General features: G+C 40.7%; 1 protein-coding gene across 4 annotated transcripts in view; it reads right to left on the reverse strand.

The window, feature by feature from the left end:
- Mark1 (microtubule affinity regulating kinase 1) overlaps window positions 1-21,220 on the reverse strand; it is a 96,383-nt gene extending 75,163 nt beyond the window's left edge. For all 4 annotated transcript variants that reach the window (XM_042682222.1, XM_042682221.1, XM_042682220.1 and 1 more), the window contains exon 1: window positions 21,087-21,220. In XM_042682222.1, coding sequence (XP_042538156.1) covers window positions 21,087-21,137 — 51 coding nt within the window. In that variant the 5' untranslated portion in view covers window positions 21,138-21,220. The remainder of the gene's footprint in view (window positions 1-21,086) is intronic.
- Window positions 21,221-23,481: the final 2,261 nt, after the last annotated feature.

The following is a 23,481-nucleotide window of genomic DNA, read 5'->3' on the forward strand; positions in this document are numbered from 1 at the left end:
CAGCAAATAAAAAGTAAAATGTGGCCGAGGAGAAAAAAAATATCATCCAAAAATGGACAGAGACCATATCTTCTTGTAAGGAGAGGACTTGCATGTTTTTTGGAATGTCTATGATAGCTGCGTCACATTAGGCAAAGGAATAATTTTGCTACTATCTTTATTTGGAAGTTAAATATAGTTAAGAGAAGTGTGGGCACAAACCATACTTAAAATAGACAACCAAAATGACAAGAGAGATGGGCTGAATGGACTCAGTGTTAATTGAGCCAGGCTGAAACTGTGGTTCCCAGAATTCTCTTTTCCCTGTGGCCTTGGGTTAGAATTAACCACAAGAGAAACTGGCACGCATTTGGAAGGCAAAAATGAAAACAGCAACCTTTTCTAACTTCTGAAAATCAGTACAGAACCAGACATAGCTCATGTCTGATGGAGCTGATGTGATGGCATGTCTTACAGGCATGGAGCAGAGCCAGGACTCATTGTACTGGATCACTTGCTTCAACTGCTGTGAATCTGAATCCAGGTGCATGGGTAACTGATAGGAAATACTAGAGCTCATCCTACAGGTCACCTCTTTCAGACTAAAAGCAGTTTTAGTTTAAGTTCTGGTTCATCTTCACAGGCTCCGGTTCATCTTCACAATTTGTATTCACGTTCCCTCACATCACATTCTTCTTTCTTTTCTGACCTTGGCCCCAAAGATTTTTGCCACCTAATAAGAGACTCTGAAACAGCAATCTCATACAGAATGCTTAAACAGTTCCCACACTGTAGAAATTTGATCCCTTAGTAAAGCCTTATTCTAGATCACTCATAGGACTCTGCTTCCCTGACTGAACACAGATGCAATAACATAGATCAGAATGTTCTTACTTAAAAGTTAAGTTTGTTGAACATGGGCTTGTACTTCTAATTTAGGTTATGATTATGAAAATTTTAAATTCACTGGGCACTGGTGGCTCACACCTGTAATCCTAGCAACTCAGGAGGCTAAGATCTAAGGATCGTGGTTCCAAGCCAGCCCAGGCAGAAAGTCCCCGTGAGAGTCTGATCTCCAATTAACTACTCAAAAACCAGAAGTGGCGCTGTGGCTCAGTGGTAGAGCACTAGCCTTGAGCACAACGGGGCTCAGGGACAGTGCCCAGGCCTTGAGTTCAAGCCCCAAACTGGCGCACGGACACACACACACACACACACACACACACACACACACACACAACAGACACACACACACACACACACACACACACACACACGCCTAAATTCCTTGGATTAAAAAATTACCCATCAAAAATATTATTTTTAGAAAATTAAAGAGAAATATCTTTGAGGAGAAGCAAGACAAACACAGACTACTAACACCGAATACAAATAAAGACCATTTCACCAAAACCTTGCTTAAAATTTCTAAGGGGCCAAAATATAGTATATCATTTTAAAAGACAGCAGAAAAAGATCAAATTATAGCATATACAATAATATTATCAAAATGATCTTTAATCTGAATTTTCCTGACTTAAGACTTGCCTAATTGGGCTCAGTGAAATCAATGTAGTCTCAAGAGAGAGAATACATTAGGATGTTTACACAATTCAAGTATATTCAAAGGCAGTCTGAAGAATGAAAGTATAATATGAAGAAAACAGTAAGCATTGGCTAAAGGAAAAAAAGAAATTTATTTCTTTGTGTGTTTTCATCATTGGGGGAGGCACATAGAGAAAGATATTCTCATCAGCAAATGCAAGTTTTCACTTTACCTTGGTTCTGATTCCTTGTTTCTTTAGTGTGTTTACTGAATATTACTCTTAAAAAGTATGTTATATAAACTTACTGATTTAAACCTGGCAACTATATGCCAGATATATATTGTCCCTATTTTATTTATTTTTTAATTTAATTTAATTTTATTTGTGAACATACTGTACAGAGGAGTTACAGTTACATGGGCAGGATAATGCATACATTTCTTACCAAGCATTGCAGCCTCCTCCTTTGTTTACCCTTCACATCCCTTCCCAGCCTCCCCCCTCCCCCCCTAATCCCAATCCTTCCCCCCCCCCCCCCCCCCCCCCCCCCCCGCACCAACGTTGTAAAGCTCGTTTTGGACATGATTTACCAGATTTTCTTTTTTTTTTTTGTCGGTCGTGGGGCTTGAACTCTGGGCCTGGGCGCTGTCCCTCAGCTCTTCAGCTCAAGGCGAGCGCTCTACCACTTGAGCTACAGCGCCACTTCCTATTGTCCCTATTTTAGAGATAAGAAAACATGCCTAAAGTCATATACCTTAAACAGATGAATGAGAATAAACCCTGCAGGTATCTTATCTAAAGTCTGAGTTCTTAAACAGTATACAACACTCTATAAACATTCCCATTTCCAGAGAAGACATCCATGTCACTAAACGACTTTGCCCCTCTGTAGTGAGCTCTAGTTTCCTGATCACCAAGCCACCGGCAGATAAGCCAGCTTCCAACTCATTTCTCTTACATATAATGGAAGCATCCAATAAACCAGAAAGTTAAACTACTGGATTATTACATTAAACTGTAAGTTTAATGCTTCTCCTTGGTCTAAAAAGGAATATAAGACCATGTCTTAATATACAAAAACTATTAAAAAGGAGGACCATGTATAATCTAGTAACCCTGGGATATGCTTAAAACTCTGACATATTTACATCTTCCAACATGCAAGTGTAATAGTATTAGTAGCAGCTAGCCTTTACATAGTACATACTAGATGCCAGGCACTGTTGTGAGAACACTGTACATGCTCAACTAGTTAAACTTCATAACAAAAGGTAAGCATTTTTGTAATTCCCTTGTGAATATATATATATATATATTCATATTCATATGGAACTTGAGGCATAAAGAAGTTAAACAGCTTCCTCAAATCACAATTCATAGACAACAGCGCTAGGATCTGAACCCAGGGTCTGGCTGTAGAGCATGTTCATCAAGCAGCTACACAAAAGCATTTACTATCTCCTATTCCCCCACACAACCTGGACTGTGGGTTGAGATGCAGGAAGCAGACAGGGACTCACTGAGGGTGGGTATTTATTTTAGAGGCACTCCTCCCCTATACTCCCAAGAGCTCCTCTGGGAAGGCATTCAATACAACTTGCCAGAAAACATTACACGCAAACACAACCAAGTCCCCAGAGAATTAAAGAAAACATCTGCCTAAATTATAAGCTAAAAATATGGTGTTAAATTCTTTTCCAAGCTTCTTAATTCTTTCATTCCCACAAGGACAAAAGTGTTACAGAAAACTCATTCCAGAAGTTACAATAGATAATTTGTTCTCTAAATCATTACATTTGATTTAATACTCTAGTAGTAAAAGTTTAATTCTATGATCTTCAGTTTAGTTAAGTAAACCTAACAGAATCTAGTAATTATTTCCTAATGTAGTTTAAGCTAATAATCATACCAATTTAAATGTTAAAACACTTTCAAAATAAATATTTTTAGCGCATTGAAATTTTAGCTGATGATTTTCAACAAACAAAATATAGGACAAAAGATCTAAGTTCAGAATTTAATGATCAGAATTTAAACAGTAAGGGCTGGGGAGGTGGCTCGGTGGTAGAGTCCTTGCCTAGCATATATGAGGCCCTGGGTTCGATTCCTCAGTACCACATAAGCAGGAAAAAAAGCTGGAAGAGGTGCTGTGGCTCAAATGGTAGAGTGCTAGCCTTGAGCTGAAGAGCTGAGGGACAGTGCCCAGGCCCAGAGTTTAGGCCCCATACCCGACCCCTCCCCCCCAAAAAAAGGTAAATACTGTGTGTACCTAGTACTATATCAGAATGAATGAAATTACTACTATGTGCCTAGGTAGCACTGTGCTAAAATACTGCAGGAAAAGGAATATATGGTACTCATGTATTCTTGCTGTTTTTAATTTGGCACAAGTAGTTCTGCAAACTCCAGACACCACTGCATAATATGTAAATTCATAGAGTTCCTAGTCTTAAGGAGTTGGTAGCATCACATGTGGGACAAACTTAAGAAAATTGCCGTACGGTTTGAAAATGCTGTCACCAAGTGTACACAAAGCAAAATATGTAAACTGATAAATACTGGTTTCTGGCTAAAAGAAGGAGTAGAGTCTCCTTGACAAACTCTTTCTTTGCCTTCGTTTTTCTTCCTGCCTTAAGAGAGAGGTATGAGGGAAAGGTTTAAGAGATCAAGCATTAGGGATCAACCTTCTCTGTTCTAGACTTTCCCTCTGGGCAAAGGTATTTAAGAATTCATTAGAGTGCTCAAGAGTAGTCTGCTTGGCCTAGCATGTGAGATGCCCAGAATTCCACCACCAGCACCATTCCCTAGGTTTAAACAGGTAGCCTCTGGCTACTGCTTTCTTTCCTTCTCATTTATGATATTTAAACAGTCAACAAAAAGAATTTTAAGCGGCAGGAGGATCCGTGGCATGATTTAGTAATGTGATTCAGTTGATAATTTCTGTGAGACATTCAAAGCAGTTTATAAGTACCAAAATTAGATGCATCCCTAACAGCCATAAAGAGGAAAGAGTAAGGGACTTTTCTAAGATAACCTAGCTTAGTAACTCATTAGCACCAAGGTGTTTTGCTTTGATTTCTAGACTCTTGATCTTTTTTAGTATTATAAGCAGATTGGAGATCAGCTCTAAAAAGTAATAATGATCTTCTCAAAGTAACCTGAAGTTAGGAGACAATAATAGGTAAAAACAGCAATGAAATAAGTCTTCCTCCCATGGTGTAGTGATTAAAAAGTTCAAAGACAATCTGGGCACTCGTGGCTCACAGTTCTCTAATCTTAATCCCAATATACACCACTGCACACATACATGGGATTTCAGTAAGTGATATTTTTAACTAGTGTTAAAGAAAAATGTATTTTCACACTTGTTAAAAGTCAGGAAGACTTTATTTACTATTACTGTAATAGAGATGTTATCAAAAGAGTAAGATACCAGCCTCAATTCTCATACAGCAAGGATGGCTGCAGATTTATAGACAAGGAGCAGAGTAGGAGGGTGGCAGATAGAAAATTCTTGAGGAAACAACAAAGGTAGAGACAAAGACCTTAGTGGTATATTCAGGTTGACCAGATATAAAGTATAATACCTTACTAAAGTGATTCAGTAGGACCCTTTGCTAAAACGAGGCCAGCAAGGAGAGGAAAGAATATAAAAGATCAAGGTTGAAAACTAGTTGAAAAGTCAGAGTAGCCTAACTATAGTTTGGTAACTTTTTTTGTTTGTTTTGGTCAGCTGTGGGGCTTGAACTCTGAGCTTGGGTGCTGTCCCTGCACTCTTCAGCTCACGGCGAGCACTCTACCGTTTGAGTCACAGCACCACTTCTGGTTTTCTAGAGGTTTACTGGAGATAAGAGTCTCACAGACTTTCCTGCCTGGGCTGGCTTTGAACTGCGATCCTTAGATCTCAGCTTCCTGAGTAGTTAGGTTTACAGGCCTGAGCCACCAGCGCCCAGCTGGTAACGTTTTTGTCAAGAACAGGCAACCTCCCATTACCAAACACTTCCCAGTATGACAAAGAAAGTATTTACAAATGTTTAAAGCTCTTCCATGAGCCAAGACAAAGTATCCCACTGAATTGAAAACCTGCAAAGTTTCTAAAACATACAGATTCAGATAATACAAATGTAATCATGTTGCGCCTTTAATGAAACCTTCCAGGGGCTACATGTTCCCTAGGAACATTCCTGCTAAGGCCCACAGAATACCACCTACTCTCCAGCGGTCCATGGAGTCCCCTCCAATAAATGGTACCCTCCTCCGAGCTTCATCAAGGGCCTTCCAGCAGATTACTCCTTCCTTCAGCCCATAGAGCAGTTTGGCAAAAAATCTCTTTCCAGACTTAACCTGCAGGCTGTCTTGAGCACCTAGCCTGCCTCACCAGCCTTCTTTGTTTGGTGTTCTGATCAGTCAGATGACAAGGAACTGTAACTTTCTACTGAACTTCTTGTCTCTATGTCTATCTCCCTCTTCAGACTCTGAGTCACTCCAGAACAGGGAACAGGTTTCACTTGCTTTTGTATTTCTATCAGCTTCGATTGTGATGAAGTGAATAGAAAAGGAAATAAAAGTAAACCTCTTTTCAAGTTGTGAAATCTGCACTAGGCTCCCAGAAGGAAAGGGAGCCATACTGAGCTTGTTACTATATCCTTTACCGGCAGGTCACCAAATTTTTGGACTGTTTCTCAGCTTGTTTACTCGCTGAACTACACTGATAAGGTGGTCAAAATAGTATTAAGTAATACTGCCTCTGAAGAAAGATTCAGCCCGTAACCAAATGCACTGTGTGGTGAACTCGTTTTGCTCCATCTCCTCTCTTCTAACATGATTAGCTATGTAACGCTGGAAGAAGGAAGGGAAGAACCTAGGATTGTTACCTGCTTCCATCTTCCACCTACATGTGGCTCATACATGCACCTTATTACTTCCAAACCAGAAAATTCTACAGCTGTCATAAGCTATGAAAGAACTGCCACATCATTTCTCTCACTTGACTTCTTATAGCCATCAACTATAACTCTTCTTTCCTTTTAAGAGAAAGATGAGACTTACTAACTGCAATTGTTACCATCACTTAAATCATTATCACACCTAGTCAGTAGGATACTTGCATCACAAGATTCAGGGAAGGAGACATCTAGAGCTTACTGGAGAAATTGTGTAAGAACATGTAATGTGATGATGGAAGTGGTTAGGGAAGTGTATTTGAAACAATTGAGAATATATAAATAAAATAGATTTTGAGTTTTTAAATCATTAGTACCAAAATATATGGTGAATCCTAAACTAGGCTAGTAATACAGGATTTATAAAAGCAAGGTTAGAAGGAATGTGTGCCCTCAAAGTATTTTCAAATTTAGTGAGGAAGAAAGAGTTTATCTATGAACATCTACAGACAAATGCTAAACTCTGAGGTATAGAAGAGTCCCTCAACTTTAGCCCAAGGGCCTCTATATTTAAAATTTTAAATTCTGAACTCCCCATAGGAATTCTGATGGAAATAATATAAAATAAATTATATGCATAAAATATTAAAAAGCAGAACATTTTAATATATTAAATACTAATGGTATAAGCTTTTCAGTATTTAATAAAACACTTTTATGCAATTTTTGAAATGAATGTTTCTTAATGCTTAAAATCTCAAAAATTGTGCAGCAGAAAATGAAAGTACTGTTTGTAAACTCAGTTTATATTGATACTTGACTTTAATGATTGTCATGGGTAAAGGATCCCTCACACAAGAGGAGACAGTGGGTCATCTCATTTAACTACAGTTACTTAAATATGTTGCGTATATTTTAATCCATCTATTAAGAAAAAACTTTTGTAAAGGTTCTGCTAGTAAAATATTCTTTATAAAAGTTCCACTTTAAGCTGGGTGCCAATACCTCATGCCTGTAATCCTAGCTACTCTCAGGAAGCTAAGATCTGAGGATCCTAGATTGAGGCCAGCCTGGATAGACAAATCGAAGACACTCTTATCTCCAATTAACCACCAAAAAGCTGGGAGTGGAGTATAGTTTAAATGGTAGAGTGCACCGGCCTTGAGCAAAAAAAAACTAAGCAAGACCTCCAGTCCCCAAGTTCAAGCCCAAGTAGCAGCGCGGGCACGCGCGCGCGCGCACACACACACACACACACACACACACACACACACACACACGTTCTACTTTCCCTGATGACAATTAGGTGTTCTTGAAAACTAACCATTTATACAAGCACTAATGGCTCACACTTGAAACCCAGATCTCCGCCTTCTGAGTAGGGTTATTTTGAAAGGAAAAACAAACCAGAGTTGTGAACGTTTTTACATATACAGATGTAAGAGTCTCAGAAATGCCACAGTTTAGGATGGTAAACTCACATTTCATTTAATGTGAAATTATTGAACATGTACAAGCTTATTTCACTCTTTCTGTGGTAATTAAGATCCATGGAGCCAAAATTACCAGAAGATATTAAAATGTCCAGATACTAAAGTATCCTGAATCAACAAGTTCCCAACTGGAGAAAAATAAAAACTAACTGAAAGACATAATCCTCAAAATAGACAACCCCCCTCAAGTTTCACACAGACAAACTGGGAAAATGCAAGCATACATCAAGAACACATACACCAACTACATAAAATATAAAGGATGAAGTACCCCCCCCCCCAACTCTATGTCAAGAGACATAGAGTTGAATGGCTTAAAAAATAAAATCCAACTAAATGTCTAAAAAAGAAACCATCACTTTATATTTAAGGACACATGCAAGCTGGAAGTCAAAGGACAGAAAAAGATCTTCCATGCAATCAGTAATTAGAAGAGAACAGGAATGGTCATATTTATGTTAGATAGTTTAAGACAAAACCTGTCACACACACTTACACACACACACACACACACACACATACTCACACACCTGTCAGAAGAGTAAAGAACATCACATAGTGAGAGAAGAGTCAGACCATGAAGAAGCTATAACAAGTATAAACATATATGCAATTAACAGAAGAACTAATTATATAAAGCAAACATTGACAAACCAAAAGCAGGAATAAACAGCCACACAATTGTAACAAATTTTAACACTGTTCATTCAATAATGGACAGAACATCCAGACAGAAGATCAATAAGGAAATAAGAGGAACTGAACTGAACAAGTAGACCTAGTAGACATACTGAAAATGTCCTTTATACCACCTAATGGTAGCATGTTATGTGTTCTACTTAGGCACCCACAACAGGATATTCACTCTCATTCTTGTTCATTCATTCTCTCCGTTCCTTTTCCTTTCTCTCTTTCTCCCCCCTCTTCTCCTTTCCCTTCCCTATCTCACACACATACTCACATACACAAAACACAAAGGCACATACACCACACAAAAAAATTAACAAATAGAAGACTGAAATCATACCAAGTATCTTTTCCAACTATAATGGAATGAAACTAGAAATAAATGGCAGAGTGAAAGCTGGGAAATCCACAAATACATTGAAATAAAAAACTTCTGAACAACCAATGGGCAAAGGAAGAAATCAAAGAGGAAATTAGAAAATACCTTAGGACAGATTAGAAACAAAAACATAGCATATCAAAATCTAAGAGCTACAATAAAAGTAGTACTGAGGGAGGTTTATAACTACTTAATTTTAAAATATTTACAATAATAAGGAAGAGTTCAAATGAATAATCAAACTCTATTCCTCAAGGACTTAAAAAAAGAAACTAATCCCAGAGAAAGAGAAGGAAGGAAATAATAATGATTCTATCTGGAATGAGTAAAAAACAATAGGAAAAGATCAGTAAAAATTAACAAGACTTTACCTAGACTAAGATGTACAAGAGCAAACCAATAAATACAATCAGAAATCAAAGAAAAGATTAATAACAGTTGATTAAAAAGGATTATATGAGGCTGGGAAGGTGGCTCAGTGGTAGAGTGCTTGCCTCCCATGCATGTGGCCCTGGGTTCAATTCCTCAGCACCACATAAACAGAAAATGCTGGAAGTGGGCACTGTGGCTCAAGTGGTGGAGCGCTAGTCTTGAGGGACAGTCTGTCCCTAAGCAATTCAGTCCAGGCCCAGAGTTCAAGCTCCATGACCCACAAAATAAATAAATAAGGATTACAAGAGACACTTCATGATTAATTATATTAATGCCAATGAATTGGACAGCAGAGAAGAAATGGAAACACTAGAAACATAAACTTTGTGAAGTTAGGCTTGGATTGCTGGTAAACATTGTTTCTGGATGTGACTATGATAGTACTTCTGGAAAAGCTCAGCATTTCTATGAACAGAATGAGAAAAGAATATGTCCTTATCAATTTGGCAGGTATCATCTATTCCTTCATGATCTCAATAGTTACAGAAAAAGAATTTGGTAAGATCCAATACTCTTTCATGAGAATACTGCTCAACAAATGACCATAGAAGGAAATCCTCTCAACATAATAAAGATCATATGTGAAAGCTCACAGCTAACAGCATATTTAAGAGTGGGAAACAAGCCAGGTGCCAGTGGCTCATGCCAGAAATCCTAGCTACTCAGGAGGCTGAGATCTGAGGATCCCGATTCAGAGCCAGCCCAGGGAAGGAAACTACGTGAGACTCTTATCTCCAATGAACCATTAGAAAACCAGAAGTGGCACTGTGGCTCAAGTGGTAGAGTTCTTGCCTTGAGCTGAAGAGCTGAGGAATAGCGCTCAAGCCGAGTTCAAGCCCCATGACCAACAAAAAAAGAAAAGAAAAGAAAAAATAATAAATTTAACCAAGTAGGTTAAAGACTCACATGCCAAAATTTGCACAAAATACTGCTGAATGAAATTAAAGATAAAGCAAAGAAATGGAAAGTCATGTTCATGGATTAGGATAATAGTCAAAATATCCATACCAACTCAATCGAAATTCAATGGTACTTGAATCCCTATCAAATTCAATAGTATTTTTTTTTACAGAAATAGGGGGAAAATCTATTCTATAATTCATCTGAAACCACAAAGAACCCTGAATAGCCTAAACAATTATAACAAAGAACAAAGCTGAAAGCCTCATACTTTCTGACTTCAAAACATTATGAAGTTATGATAATCAAAATATTATGGCACTGACATAAAGAGAGACATAGAGACTAACTGAACAGAATAAAGAGCCTAGAATAAACCCATGCAAATATGGTTAAATTAATTTTATCAAGAGAACAGTCTCAACAAAGGATCCTGAAAAAAACTGAATGCAAACATACAACAGAATGAAATTGGACCCTCACACAAAAATCAACTCAAAATAGATTAAGATTTAAGGCCTGTAGTATCAGAGGAAAACGGAAGAAAAGCCTCATGGCATTGGTCTTGGCAATAGTTCAAGCAAAAAAGAGAAAATAAATGAGCAAGACAATACCAAATTAAAAGTTTCTGCACAGTAAAGAAAACAATAGTGAAAAGACAACTTACAGGAGAAAATAATTGCAAACAGTATCTGATAAGGAGTTAATATCCAAAATATACAAGGAATCTACATTTCAAGAGCAAATAAATCTGATTTAAGAATGTATAAGGGACTTGAGTAGACATTTCTTCAAAGATGACATACAAAAGGCCAATAGGTATATAAAAAGGTGATCAACATCACTATGAGAGAAAAGCAAATCAAAATACATGAGGTATTCATTTCATATATTTTACAAAAGCTGTCATCAAAAATAACAAGGATAAATTAGAACCCTGTACACTGTTGCTGAAATTGTGAAATGACACAGCTGCTATGAAAAAAATATATACAAGTTCCTCAACAAACTAGTAGAACCAATATATGACTTGCAACTCCACTTTTTGGTTTCTACCCAAACAAATTGAAACCAGGGTCTCAAAGAGATATTTGCACTCCAGTGTTTACTTGCAGGATTTTTAACCTAGCCAATCAGTAGGAATAATCCAAATGTCCATCAACACATGATTGGATAAACAAACTGTGAAATATACATACACATCACACACACACACACACACACAAATGGAATATTATTTGGCTATCAAAAGAAAGAAACGCTGTCACACATTAAATCACAGAGGAACTGTGAAGACAATACGCTAAAATAAAGTAAGCCAGTGACAGAAGGAAGAATACTTCATGACTCCTCCACTAATACGAAATATCTAAAGTAATCAAAATAATCAGAACAGAAATAACCATGGTGGCTGCCACAAGATGAAGAGAAAGGGAAATAAGAGATTTACTATTCAAGTATAAAATTTCATTCATGGGACATGAAAATTTTCTAGGAATCTTCTGTATAAAACTGTCTTCTTCGGACTGGATCAGAAAACAAGACCCATCCATCTGTTGCCTTCAGGAGACCCACCTCTCAGCCAAACATACAAACAAACTCAGAGTGAAGGGGTGGAAAAGGATCTACCAATCAAATTCCCCCAATAAGAAAGCAGGTGTAGCTATCCTGATATCTGACAAAATAAACTTTTCATTAAAATCAGTACAGAAAGACAAGGACGGACATTACATATTAATAAAGGGAACAATCCAAGAGGAGGATATAACCATCATCAACTTATATGCCCCAAATATCGGTGCACCCAGATATGTTAAACAAATGCTCTCAAACTTACAGAATAAAATAGATCCCAATACGATAATACTAGGAGACTTTAACACGCCACTCTCACCAAAGGACAGGTCTACCAACCAGAGGATTGGCAAAGAAGCTACCGAATTAAGTGAGGCCATACTTCAAGCGGAATTAACTGACATCTACCGAGTATTTCACCCTAAAACAACACAGTACACATTCTTCTCAGCAGCTCATGGAACTTTCTCCAAAATAGACCATATCATAGTTCATTCAAGGAACTTAAGCAAATACAAAGGGATCGACATAATCCCCTGTATCCTATCTGACCACAGTGGAATCAAGCTAGCTCTCAATAACAAAGCATACCGCAGAAATTTCTCTAATACATGGAAATTGAACAGCACACTCCTTAACAAGGCCTGGGTAACAGAAGAGATCAGAGAAGAAATAAAGCATTTCCTAGAACTCAATGAAAATGAAAACACCTCACAAAGAAACTTGTGGGACACAGCAAAAGCAGTCCTGAGGGGCAAATTTATTGCCCTCAGTGCCCACATCAAGAGAATGGAGACAGACCAAGTAAATAATCTCATGTTGCAACTAAAACAGCTAGAAAAACAAGAAAAAATGGGACCTAAAGCTACTAGACGAAGCCAGATAACCAAATTGAGAGCAGAGATTAACCAATTAGAAAATCAGAAAACCATAACCAAAATAAACCAAACAAAAAGCTGGTTCTTTGAAAAAATAAACAAAATTGATGGCCCGTTGGCAAGATTAATTAAAAAAAGAAGAGAGGAAACCCATATTAATAGGATTAGGGATGCCACGGGAAACATCACAACACGTACCCAAGATATCCAAACAATTCTAACAGACTACTTTCAAAAGCTATACTCTCTAAAGGAAGAAAATCTGGCGGAAATGGATGCATTTTTAGAGAAATACAAGTTACCCAAACTGAGCAAAGAAGAAGTTAACCAATTAAATAAGCCAATATCCTATAATGAGATACAGGAAGCTATCAAAAGTCTTCCAACAAAAAAAAGCCCAGGACCAGATGGATTCACAGCAGAATTCTATAAGACCTTTAAAGAAGAACTAATACCCATACTCCTCAAGCTCTTCAGAGAAACAGAGAAGGAGGGAGCTATCCCAAACTCATTCTACGAAGCCAATATCACACTCATCCCCAAACCAGGCAAAGACCCAACCAAAAAGGAGAATTACAGGCCAATCTCCTTGATGAACACAGATGCAAAGATCCTTAACAAGATTCTAGCTAACAGAATCCAGAAACACATAAAAAAAATAATACACTATGATCAGGTAGGCTTCATCCCAGAGACACAGGGATGGTTTAACATACGTAAGTCAATAAATGTAATCCAGCATATCAACAGAGCCAAGGTCAAGAATCACATGATTATCGCCACAGATGCAGAAAAGGCCTTTGATAAAATTCAACATTCATTCATGCTAAAAGCTCTGGAGAAAATAGGAATAGAAGGAACATTTCTAAAAACAATAAAAGCCATTTATGACAGACCAATAGCCAATATTATACTTAATGGGGAAAAGCTACAACCAATCCTCCTAAAAACAGGAACAAGGCAAGGATGTCCACTGTCTCCACTCCTCTTCAACATAGTCCTAGAACCCTTAGCCAGGGCAATAAGGCAAGAAAAAGACATTAAAGGGATCCGCATAGGGAAAGAAGAAGTGAAACTATCCCTTTTTGCAGACGACATGATACTATACCTCCACGATCCCAAAAACTCCATCCCCAAACTTTTAGAAATCATAAGTCACTTCGGCAAAATAGCAGGATACAAAATAAACCCACAAAAATCAGTTGCCTTCCTATACACTGATAACGCACAGGAAGAGAGGGAAATAAAGGGAGCAACCCCATTCACAATAACCTCCCAAAAAATAAAATATTTAGGAATTAACCTAACCAAAGATGTAAAAGAACTATTTAATGAGAACTATAAAAAGTTAAAGAAAGAAATTGCAGAAGACACTAGGAAATGGAAAGACCTCCCATGCTCCTGGATAGGCCGACTTAATATAGTAAAGATGGTGATACTTCCAAAATTAATATACAAATTCAATGCAATTCCTATTAAAATCCCAATGACGTACATCACTGAAATACAGAAAACAGTCCAAAAATTTATATGGAACAACAAAAGACCTAGAATAGCCAAAACAATTCTAGGGGATAAAGACAATATGGGAGGGCTATCCATGCCGAACTTCAAACTCTACTACAGAGCTATAATCACAAAGACAGCATGGTACTGGCACAAAAACAGACCCGAAGACCAATGGAACAGAATAGAAGATCCAGATATAAATCCACAGGCCTACAGCCAGCTGATATTCGACAAAGGAGCCAAAGACATACAATGGAAGAAACACAGCCTCTTCAACCGCTGGTGCTGGGAAAACTGGGCAGCCACATGCAGAAAACTAAAAGTGGACCCCAGCCTATCACCATGCACCAACATCAACTCAAAATGGATTAAAGACCTTAACATTAAACCTGAATCTCTGAAACTACTGCAGGACAGAGTAGGAGAGACACTTGAACTAATAGGCACAGGAAGGAACTTCCTGAACAGAGTCCCAGGGTCACAACAAGTTGGAGAGAGACTCGACAAATGGGACTACCTTAAAATAAAAAGCTTCTGCACAGCTAAATCTATCGCAACTAAGCTAGAAAGACAACCAACTAATTGGGAAAAAATATTTACCAGCAATATATCAGACAAGGGGTTAACATCCTGTATATACAGGGAACTCAAGAAACTAATCCCTCCCAAACCTAACAAACCAATTACTAAATGGGCAAGGGAACTAAAGAGGGACTTCTCAAATGAAGAAATAAAAATGGCAAAGAAACACATGAGGAAATGTTCATCATCCCTGGTGGTGAAGGAAATGCAAATAAAGACAACCCTGAGATACCACCTTACCCCAGTCAGAATGTCCCACATCCACAAATCAGCCAACGACAAATGCTGGAGGGGATGTGGAGAAAGAGGAACCCTATTACACTGCTGGTGGGAATGTACACTTATACAACCACTTTGGAAAGCAGTCTGGAGGGTCCTTAGAAAGCTAAAGATTGACCTCCCTTACGACCCAGTCATACCACTTCTAGGCATCTACCCTGAACAACAGGAACCAATATACAAGGACACGTGCACCTCCATGTTTATTGCAGCACTGTTCGCAATAGCTAGGATATGGAAACAACCTAGGTGCCCCACCACAGATGAATGGATCCAAAAATTGTGGTATCTATACACAATGGAATATTATGCAGCCATTAGAAATGACAAAATAATGGCATTTGCAGGGAAATGGATGGAGCTAGAAGGAATCATGTTGAGCGAGGTAAGCCAAGAACGAAGAGACAAACGGTACATGGTCTCCCTCATAAGTGGATGCTAAATCCAAAAGGTTAGTGATACGACAAAACTAACAGGACTTAAGAAACAAAGAACTCCCGCTCATCTGGTTGAACCACTACTAAATATCCTCATGCTGCTGATCACAAATATGGTATATAACATGTGAACACTGTTATATATTACAGACTGTGGTAGACAATTTGCTCCAGGGAAGTTAGAATGAACTTGTGACTTTGAAATTATGTAATCATTTAATCACAATCAAAAAAAAAAAAAAAAAGAACCTCGGGGAAGGGAGGGAGGGAGGGGATGGTAGGGGGAAAACAATGGAGGGGGTAACAATGTTCAAGAGGAAGTGTACTCATAACCTCACTCATGTAACTGTGACCCTCTGTATAGTAGCTTTACAATAAAAAAATAAAATAAAAAAAAAAATAAAAGCAAAGGCAGTTTACTAAAAGTTAAAAAAAAAAAAAAAAAAAAAAACTGTCTTCTTCAATTAACAATACTGGACAAAAGATTTAAGGGGGTAGATCTTATGTGATATGTTCTCTACCACAATTTTAAGATTTAAATGTAACTAAGAATTGTGGTTCATAAGACTCTTAGCTACAATTAACCAGCAAATAGCCAGAAATGAAGGTATGGTGCAAATGGTGGACAGCTCACCCTGGTAAAGAAAAATGAAAGGAAGAGGTCCTGAATTCAAGCCTCAGTATCAGCACAAGAAAGAAAATAAAATAACATAATATAATAAAATAAATGTTCAGAACTTATAAATAAGCAAAATGCCATGCATAGTCAACTGTGGATTTATGTGACAAAAAGAAATGAATCTGTAGAAGATAGATCTGAGCAAATTATATGATTTGAATTAGATAGCTCATCATTTAGAAAGACAATGAGCCTGTGGGAAAAAGAAAAGTGATGTTGGGAGTGTTTAAGGTGTAATATAACCTAATCAAAGTACAAAAAAAGGAAACTAAAGAATCAGATGCAAGATAGTAATAAGAAGATAATACTGAACAGGTGCCCAGAAGTTGACATGACTTCACAAATACAGAAAGCAGGCAGGATGAAAAGAAACTTAAATGTACTTCAATGAAACTACATCAACAAAATAAGAGAACTTTAGAGAAAAAAAAACCCAACGGATCACCCATGATTTCTGAACAGAAACAATAGACTTCTTAGACAATGTAACACTATCTTCTGAAATCATGTTTTCAGACTCTAAAAGGCTTTTGACTGACAACAACAATCCTTCACCAAAGAGACTTTTTGAGTTTCCTTTTGGAATATTTGTTATTTTGAGACAGGTCTCAAAATGTAGCCCAAGCTGGCCTTGAACTCATGCATGATTCTCCAGCCCCAGATTCCTGAGAGTTGAGATTACAAGCATATGCCATGGTGTCTGGCTTCACCAAAAGAACTTTCTAAAGATGATCATCAGGAAGAAAGTAAAGACCTCCAAAGGAAAATGTTAGATGGAAAAAGAATGACAATAAATTTCATTATAATAATTTATAAAGTTATTAATAATCACTATTACTTGAAAATCAATAGCTAGTTCAGCACTTCATGGGCATCAGGCCAGAGAGAAGGAATAGATATTAAAGGCATTTCTTCTACTGGATTGTCCTGGACACCCACTTTGTAGACCACTGGAGTACACTGTATACATATACCACTATTTAGCTAGGTAAGAGGGTACTGGCTGCAATCACTTCAGGAGTCTTGTTAGAACTTACATGATTCAAATCACAATGGATTTGTAAAGTCTAGGAGAAAGGGGAAAGGACACAGCTGTCCCTTGTATTTCTTCTGTCCCTCAGACAGAAAAAAATAACATTTCAGAAACACAGTTAAGCAAATACTCCATTCTTCCTCATAAAGTATATGGTATTGGTGTGTATGTTCTTTTACAATCTCTAGGCAAAAACAAGACAAACAAACCACCTCCTAGAAGCAAGCAAAAGCATGAAGGGAACAGTGGAAGATGTGAGATTCATTACACCTTGGTCAGGTCACTTAGCTCTGTGAAAGCTGCTGCTTTGAGTTGTAATTTGTGATGTTTACCACTGCACATGTCAGTAACACAGTTTGATGATAAATGAAACAATTCAAAAGGGGGTGTTACGGCACTGATCTCTTACATAACTCCCAGAAATCACTTCAGCTAGGGGTAGGCACTGACAGTACAGAATAAAGGAGATAAAGTCAGGCAACTGAATTGCAGTGTGAAGGGGGCTGTAAAGTCAGGGATACACAAGGTGCAGAATAAGTAATAATGGTAGTTGCCAGAGGTGTTTGCCAAAGCCAGTGATAAATGTATGCTGTCCTTTTGCTCTTTCATTTTACTAACAATGACTTCCATCAGACAAATCACAATGGCCACCTTCGTTACATCAAGTACTTCAACATCAACATGAATTTCAGATTTACCAAGATTCACAATTAAGGGATTTTTTTTTAACTAAAGGTTTTCAAACAATCCAAGAAGTACTCAAATCAACTTTCTTCCTATTGAACCAAATTTCCACACAGAAAGAGCACCATGGCACTTTCGACCCATGAAATGAGCATAATCAGAGTTTTCCCAAAACGTTCAAGTATATTTTGTTTCACTGAAAAATATTTAGAGAAATAGCAATATATTATCTGTATCCATGCTGAAATTATCCCAGAATAACCTAACAGATTTCTTTTCTCAAAGAAAAGCAGTTCTCACACAGAGAGATCAGTATTTCTTTCTTTCTTTTTTTTTTTTTTACATTTTGAAGTGTATCCTGACACTGGAAAAAATAGATACATATTCCCAAGGACACAAAATCCAATTATGTTATATGCATAAAAATATTTGTATTAATCATAAGTGACTATTCGATTCCAAAGTTTTTGTTTAAATTATTGTATTTGTTGACTTTAATTTCTAAGAGTAATAAGGTGAATTATTGATTTTGATATTACCTAGAAGTTTTTGAGTTATATAAATATAACTTTATATTTATATAAATATTTGTTTATTTACATATATTTATATATAAATATATAAACAACTTTTTCACTGTTTTTAGATCACTTAACTGAAAATGACTACCCCAAATGCAGCTTTTGACTGTCATGTGGCACTGACATAGGCTAACTGGCAAGTTTGGTACTTTATTTCTCAGATGAGAATTAGGAATGGATAAGGCCATTTACTACTAACTAGACAATAAAGGGAAACTAATGGTGATTTTACAGCCACCAGTAGTAGCCCCTTTGATAAACACCTGGAACACTTACAAACTAATTTATCTCTATTTACACACTGTTTTCTACTGTGTATTTTTTTGGGATTAAGTTTATCTCTTCTCTAAGCTCTATGAAAGGAGAAGCCTTGTCTAAATACTTCTGCATCCCATTCCAGCTCAAAAAGCAGAGCTGAGTGCATCCTTATTGATTAACAGCCACAGTATGGAAGATATTTTCCAATTAGAAGATAATTAGGATGTGGTAAAGTGAGCTCAATGGAGACTTATAAGACAGTAACAAGAATGTAAAAGTGACTTTGAAATAACATGTTCAGAGACAGCAAATGAGTTTATATAGCAGCATAGTCATTTTCAGAAAGTACTCCCAACAAAACTTATCACACTATTATACTTTAGCTTTAAAATCTTCTTTCATTGTGGTGGTTTTGACTTTACATGCAATACTACATTTTGTACTATTCCTTTTTTTGTGTTTCTATAATACTATCTCATGTCAGTATAAAGTCACTTACTCAGAGAGTGTTAGCTAAGACAAAATAAAAACAATGTATTCTTCCCACTCCTGTGAACTGCTGTCTTTGATTTTCCCTAGGTCTTTTGGAATGTTGCTAATAGAAACAAAGGTTATCATTCACACTCCCAAGTGACAAGATTTTTTTTTTTTAATTCTTGTCCAAAAAAAAAAAAAGTCCTGTACCAGCTTGGTTTTAACATTCAACTGTAACAAAATGCTTCCGTCTTTCTGACTTTTTCCAATCTCTCAATCACAATTACACACACAAAACAAGTTGTGATGAAAATTAAGCTATAATGTCTGATGGTGGCATCCTAACAGTGTCTTTATCATTTTAAACACATGACAAAGGAGAAGACAAAAGCAAACTCAAACATCTTCCTAGGTTTTCTAACGATGGTATCCTACTGGAATTTCATCTCCTATCAAATAATATAACTGTTAATTTTCTGCATTCCCCTACTCTCTAAGATAAAATGTGTTTCTACCCCCCCACCCCTTTATCCCTGGGAGAAGTGAGCTAGTATCTTTTCTTTTATCTTTTGTCTAAGAATGTCAGACCATTTCTTTATTTTTATTTTCCCAGCTCCATGAAATCATTGGTACATACAACAAACCCTGGAGGGCTGATGAGTTAACTAGACACACACCAGAGAGCTCTGGGCAGCCAACCAAAACTTAGTATCCTTCTAGCTCCTTAAAACTAGTCAGACAATCAGTCAAGGCCCTATAGAACCTTGGGGTCCCTTTACAGGTCATGGGGATTTAAAAATAAATAAAGCCCTTTTCCACAAACGAACTTGCACTCGCTCCCGTACACCCAGTTGTACTTTTCAGAAGGCACACAACTAATGATTCTATTCATGTTCTTTTTAGTTTTCAAGAGTGCAAACATCAGACATGTGCATAAATAAATAACACTCCGGAAGGCAATTTGTTCAGACCTGGAGAACCTTTGGCTTTGAAGAAATGCACCTTGTGACACTTCAAGGAAAAGGAGAGATATTTACAATAAAACCTTCCCGGAATTGTTCCCACTACCTTGAGGGAGAGAATACAAAGCCAGTGGGCTGCATGAGGCTTTGGAAAAACATTTTGCTTTAATCCCAGGGCCCCAGGGGCTGTGGGTGCAATTCTCCCCGACTCATCTCTCCTAGACTATCACGGCAGTATAAACTCACACACATCACACACCACACACACACACACACACACCTCGGCTTCCATCCCCGATCCTTCTCCCTTCGGTGCTTATACTAACCCCAAATGTGGACAAGATGCTACAAAAAGCAAAGTCATGGGGCAATGCGGGGGGGGGGGGGGGGGGGAGACAAGCTGTTTGCCCGGGATTGAAGGATCTAGAACAGCAAGGTGTAAAGAGGTAGCTGCATTCACTTGGGTGGCAATGGCAATACAGTGGCAGGAGTCAGGCCCTCCTGGATGCCCATTCTGCCACCTCCCCCCCCCCCCGCCCCCCTGCCCTCCATCACACCCCGCGCTCTCCGGGAGGACCACCACCGGGCAGAGGGCGCCACTGACCGCTCCCCACCCGCACCCTAGCGGGGAAGGCAGCGAAATGGGGCTGGGATGAATAGAGGCTGAGCGGTGGGGTGGAGGTCCCGCCTCGCTCCAGGTGGGGAGACCCTGCCGCTGGGTGCCCGCGCGCGCGCGCGCGCGTGGGGAGGGGGGAGCGGCCCGGGCGCGGGAGGAGTGGGGGTGTCAGGGGAGGGTCAGCGCCCCGGGCGCTGCGGCAAGGTGCGGGGAGGGGGGGGGGGGCTCCGGTTACTCACATTCTCCGTGTCCCGCTCGTTCACCGTCGGCAATGGCGTCCGGGCCGACATCTTGTGCGGGCGGCAGGGTCGGGGTCTAGCCGGTCAGGCGGGGGGGGGTGCGGGACCCCCCGAGGTTGGAGAGGGAGGGGAGGGAGGGGGTGCGGCAGACCGGGTAGCGCGCCGACGCCGAGTCCCAGGCCGGGGCCGAGCGGCTCCCGCAGGCCGCGGGGCGGTGCAACAAGCCGCCGGGGCGGGGGAGCCGCGGCCGAGGACGCGGAGGAAGAGGAGGGGGAGCCGCTTCCCGCGGCGGCGCCGCGGGGGGGGGGAGTGGGGAAGGGAGGGTGGGAGGGGAGCGGGAGGTGGGGGGGACGGCGGGCCGGACGAGCGAGGCCGGGCCGGACGCAGCGGGGGCACGCTGGGGGCCGAGAGGCCGCCACCCCCGGGGAGGGTCGCCCCACACCCCGCTAGGCGCTCCCCCGTCCGGGCTGAAGGTGAAGCCGGCGACTCCAATCACTGCCTGGCGGGTGACGGAGCGCGCGGCCTTGACAGCGCCGCCCCGCGCCGCGCCTCCGCCTCAGGTGTGCGGTGCCGCCCGGCCCCCGCCGTAGCCTCAGCCACAGCCACGCGCGCGGGCCCAGCGGCGGCGGCGTGCCCACCCCGGCGGCTCTCAACTGGGTCCGCGCGGCCGCCGGCGCCGCCGCCGCGCCTCCCTCCGCCCGCGGAGCCGCCCGAGCCGGCTGCGCGTGGAGCGGCGGGCCCGGCGCGCGGCGCCCCGACACACTTGGCGGCCGGCGGCGGGTGGGCGGGCGCGCGCCAGCCGAGGGGCCTCTCCATTCATCCCCGGCTTGAGGATGCGGGGCCGCCTCCGCCCGCGACCCGCCCGGCTCCCGCCCGGCAGCCAACGCGGCCCGGTTTATTTTCGCATCTCTCCCTAACCGCGGGGTGCGCGATCTTCTCCCAAGCTCCGATCGGGGTGTGGGGGGGGGGGGTCCGGTTTGGGGGGAGACCGGGAAGCTGGTGCAAAATCAAATCAGTATGTCCCCCTTCCCCCCACCCCGCCTTCTTTATTGTCCTTGTCATTGGTGGAAGAATTGGGGACCGTGCGTCGCTGGATCCTGCACCCTTCCCTCCCCCCTCCCGCCCCCCATTCTTAAATTCTCCTCCGCCTCCCCGTGGTCGGGCTTGTTCCGTGCCTGGCTGAGCTGGAGCTCTTTTTCAGCCCCATTTCCAGGGAGTCTCTGGGTTCAGGGTCACCTTTATACTTGGACAAAGGGTACAAAAGACCCCCTCCCTCCCCCCACCCCCCTCCCCCGTCTGCCCCTCAGCAGGCTGTGGGAGGGATGGTAAGAGAACCGGGTCAGGCCCGGGGATCAGCGTCCTCTCTCCGCCCCCCCCCCCCCACCGACTTCCTTGGGAATGAGGCAGGTGGACCAGGTCTCCCTGCAATGGGTGACACCCAGGAGTCACGACACCCACAACGGGCTTATCGTCACTTCCTGGGACATAAGGAAGTGCCATTGAGGGAGGGGAGAGAGCTGTTTCTGATCTGGGCCATGCCGTTTGGGTCCTTCCTCGCCCTTCCACTAGCTGCTACTCATTCTGGCCTTCAGGTATCCCCCCCCACCACGTGGCCAAGAACCTTGGGTAAGCAAGGCTGCTGTCCTCAGTCTTGTTCCCGAGTTGGCATTTTGCACAGTCTGTGGGACAATGGCCTTACATCTCTTTGTTCCACTTCTTTCCAGTATCTCACATCCTCTCAAGAACAGAAAGAAAGATAAAAAGGAGCAGTAGATAGGAAGGGATACGTTTTGTTGAGCAACTTATACATGCCTCCAATGGGAATCTTAGGATGGTGGCAAATTCTTCCTCTCTCTCCAGATTCATCCATTCCAAGGAAGACTTGCTGTACCAGATGGTTTTTATCCTGACTCGTTAAAGGTTCTTTCTGAAGAGTTAACACTTGACCCTTAAACACAAAAACATGGGCCCCAAGAACCTAAAAATAGCAAAATACAAATTGTCTGAGAGGAAAAAAAAGTCACACTCAGTGTGCAGTCACTTCTAGGACACCATCTGTGTGTTTATTTCTCTAGCATTTCATCTTGTAAACACTGCAGAGTTTTCACGAAGCAAATAAAAATCCCAAGATCCCATTGCCACTGGTCACATAACACTAGGGCTTTGAAGCTGTTAGGCTGTATCTAGAGTTATGAGATGTAAGTGGGAATACCACCCTGTTAGAGTGCTTCTTCAGAGATCCTGAATCATCAAGACATAGTGAAGTTGTCTGGCATGCACTTGTACCACTGCTGCCTAGAGGGGCTGCTTTGTACCCTGTCCAGTACAACACTGACTATCGAGTGTCTGGTGTTAATAACAGTACCTATGTTAACCTGCAAGGAAACAAGTTGCT

This window comes from Dipodomys spectabilis, unplaced genomic scaffold (genome assembly GCF_019054845.1).
Source record: "Dipodomys spectabilis isolate Male_0828 unplaced genomic scaffold, ASM1905484v1 ptg000069l, whole genome shotgun sequence".
Lineage (NCBI taxonomy): Eukaryota > Metazoa > Chordata > Mammalia > Rodentia > Heteromyidae > Dipodomys > Dipodomys spectabilis.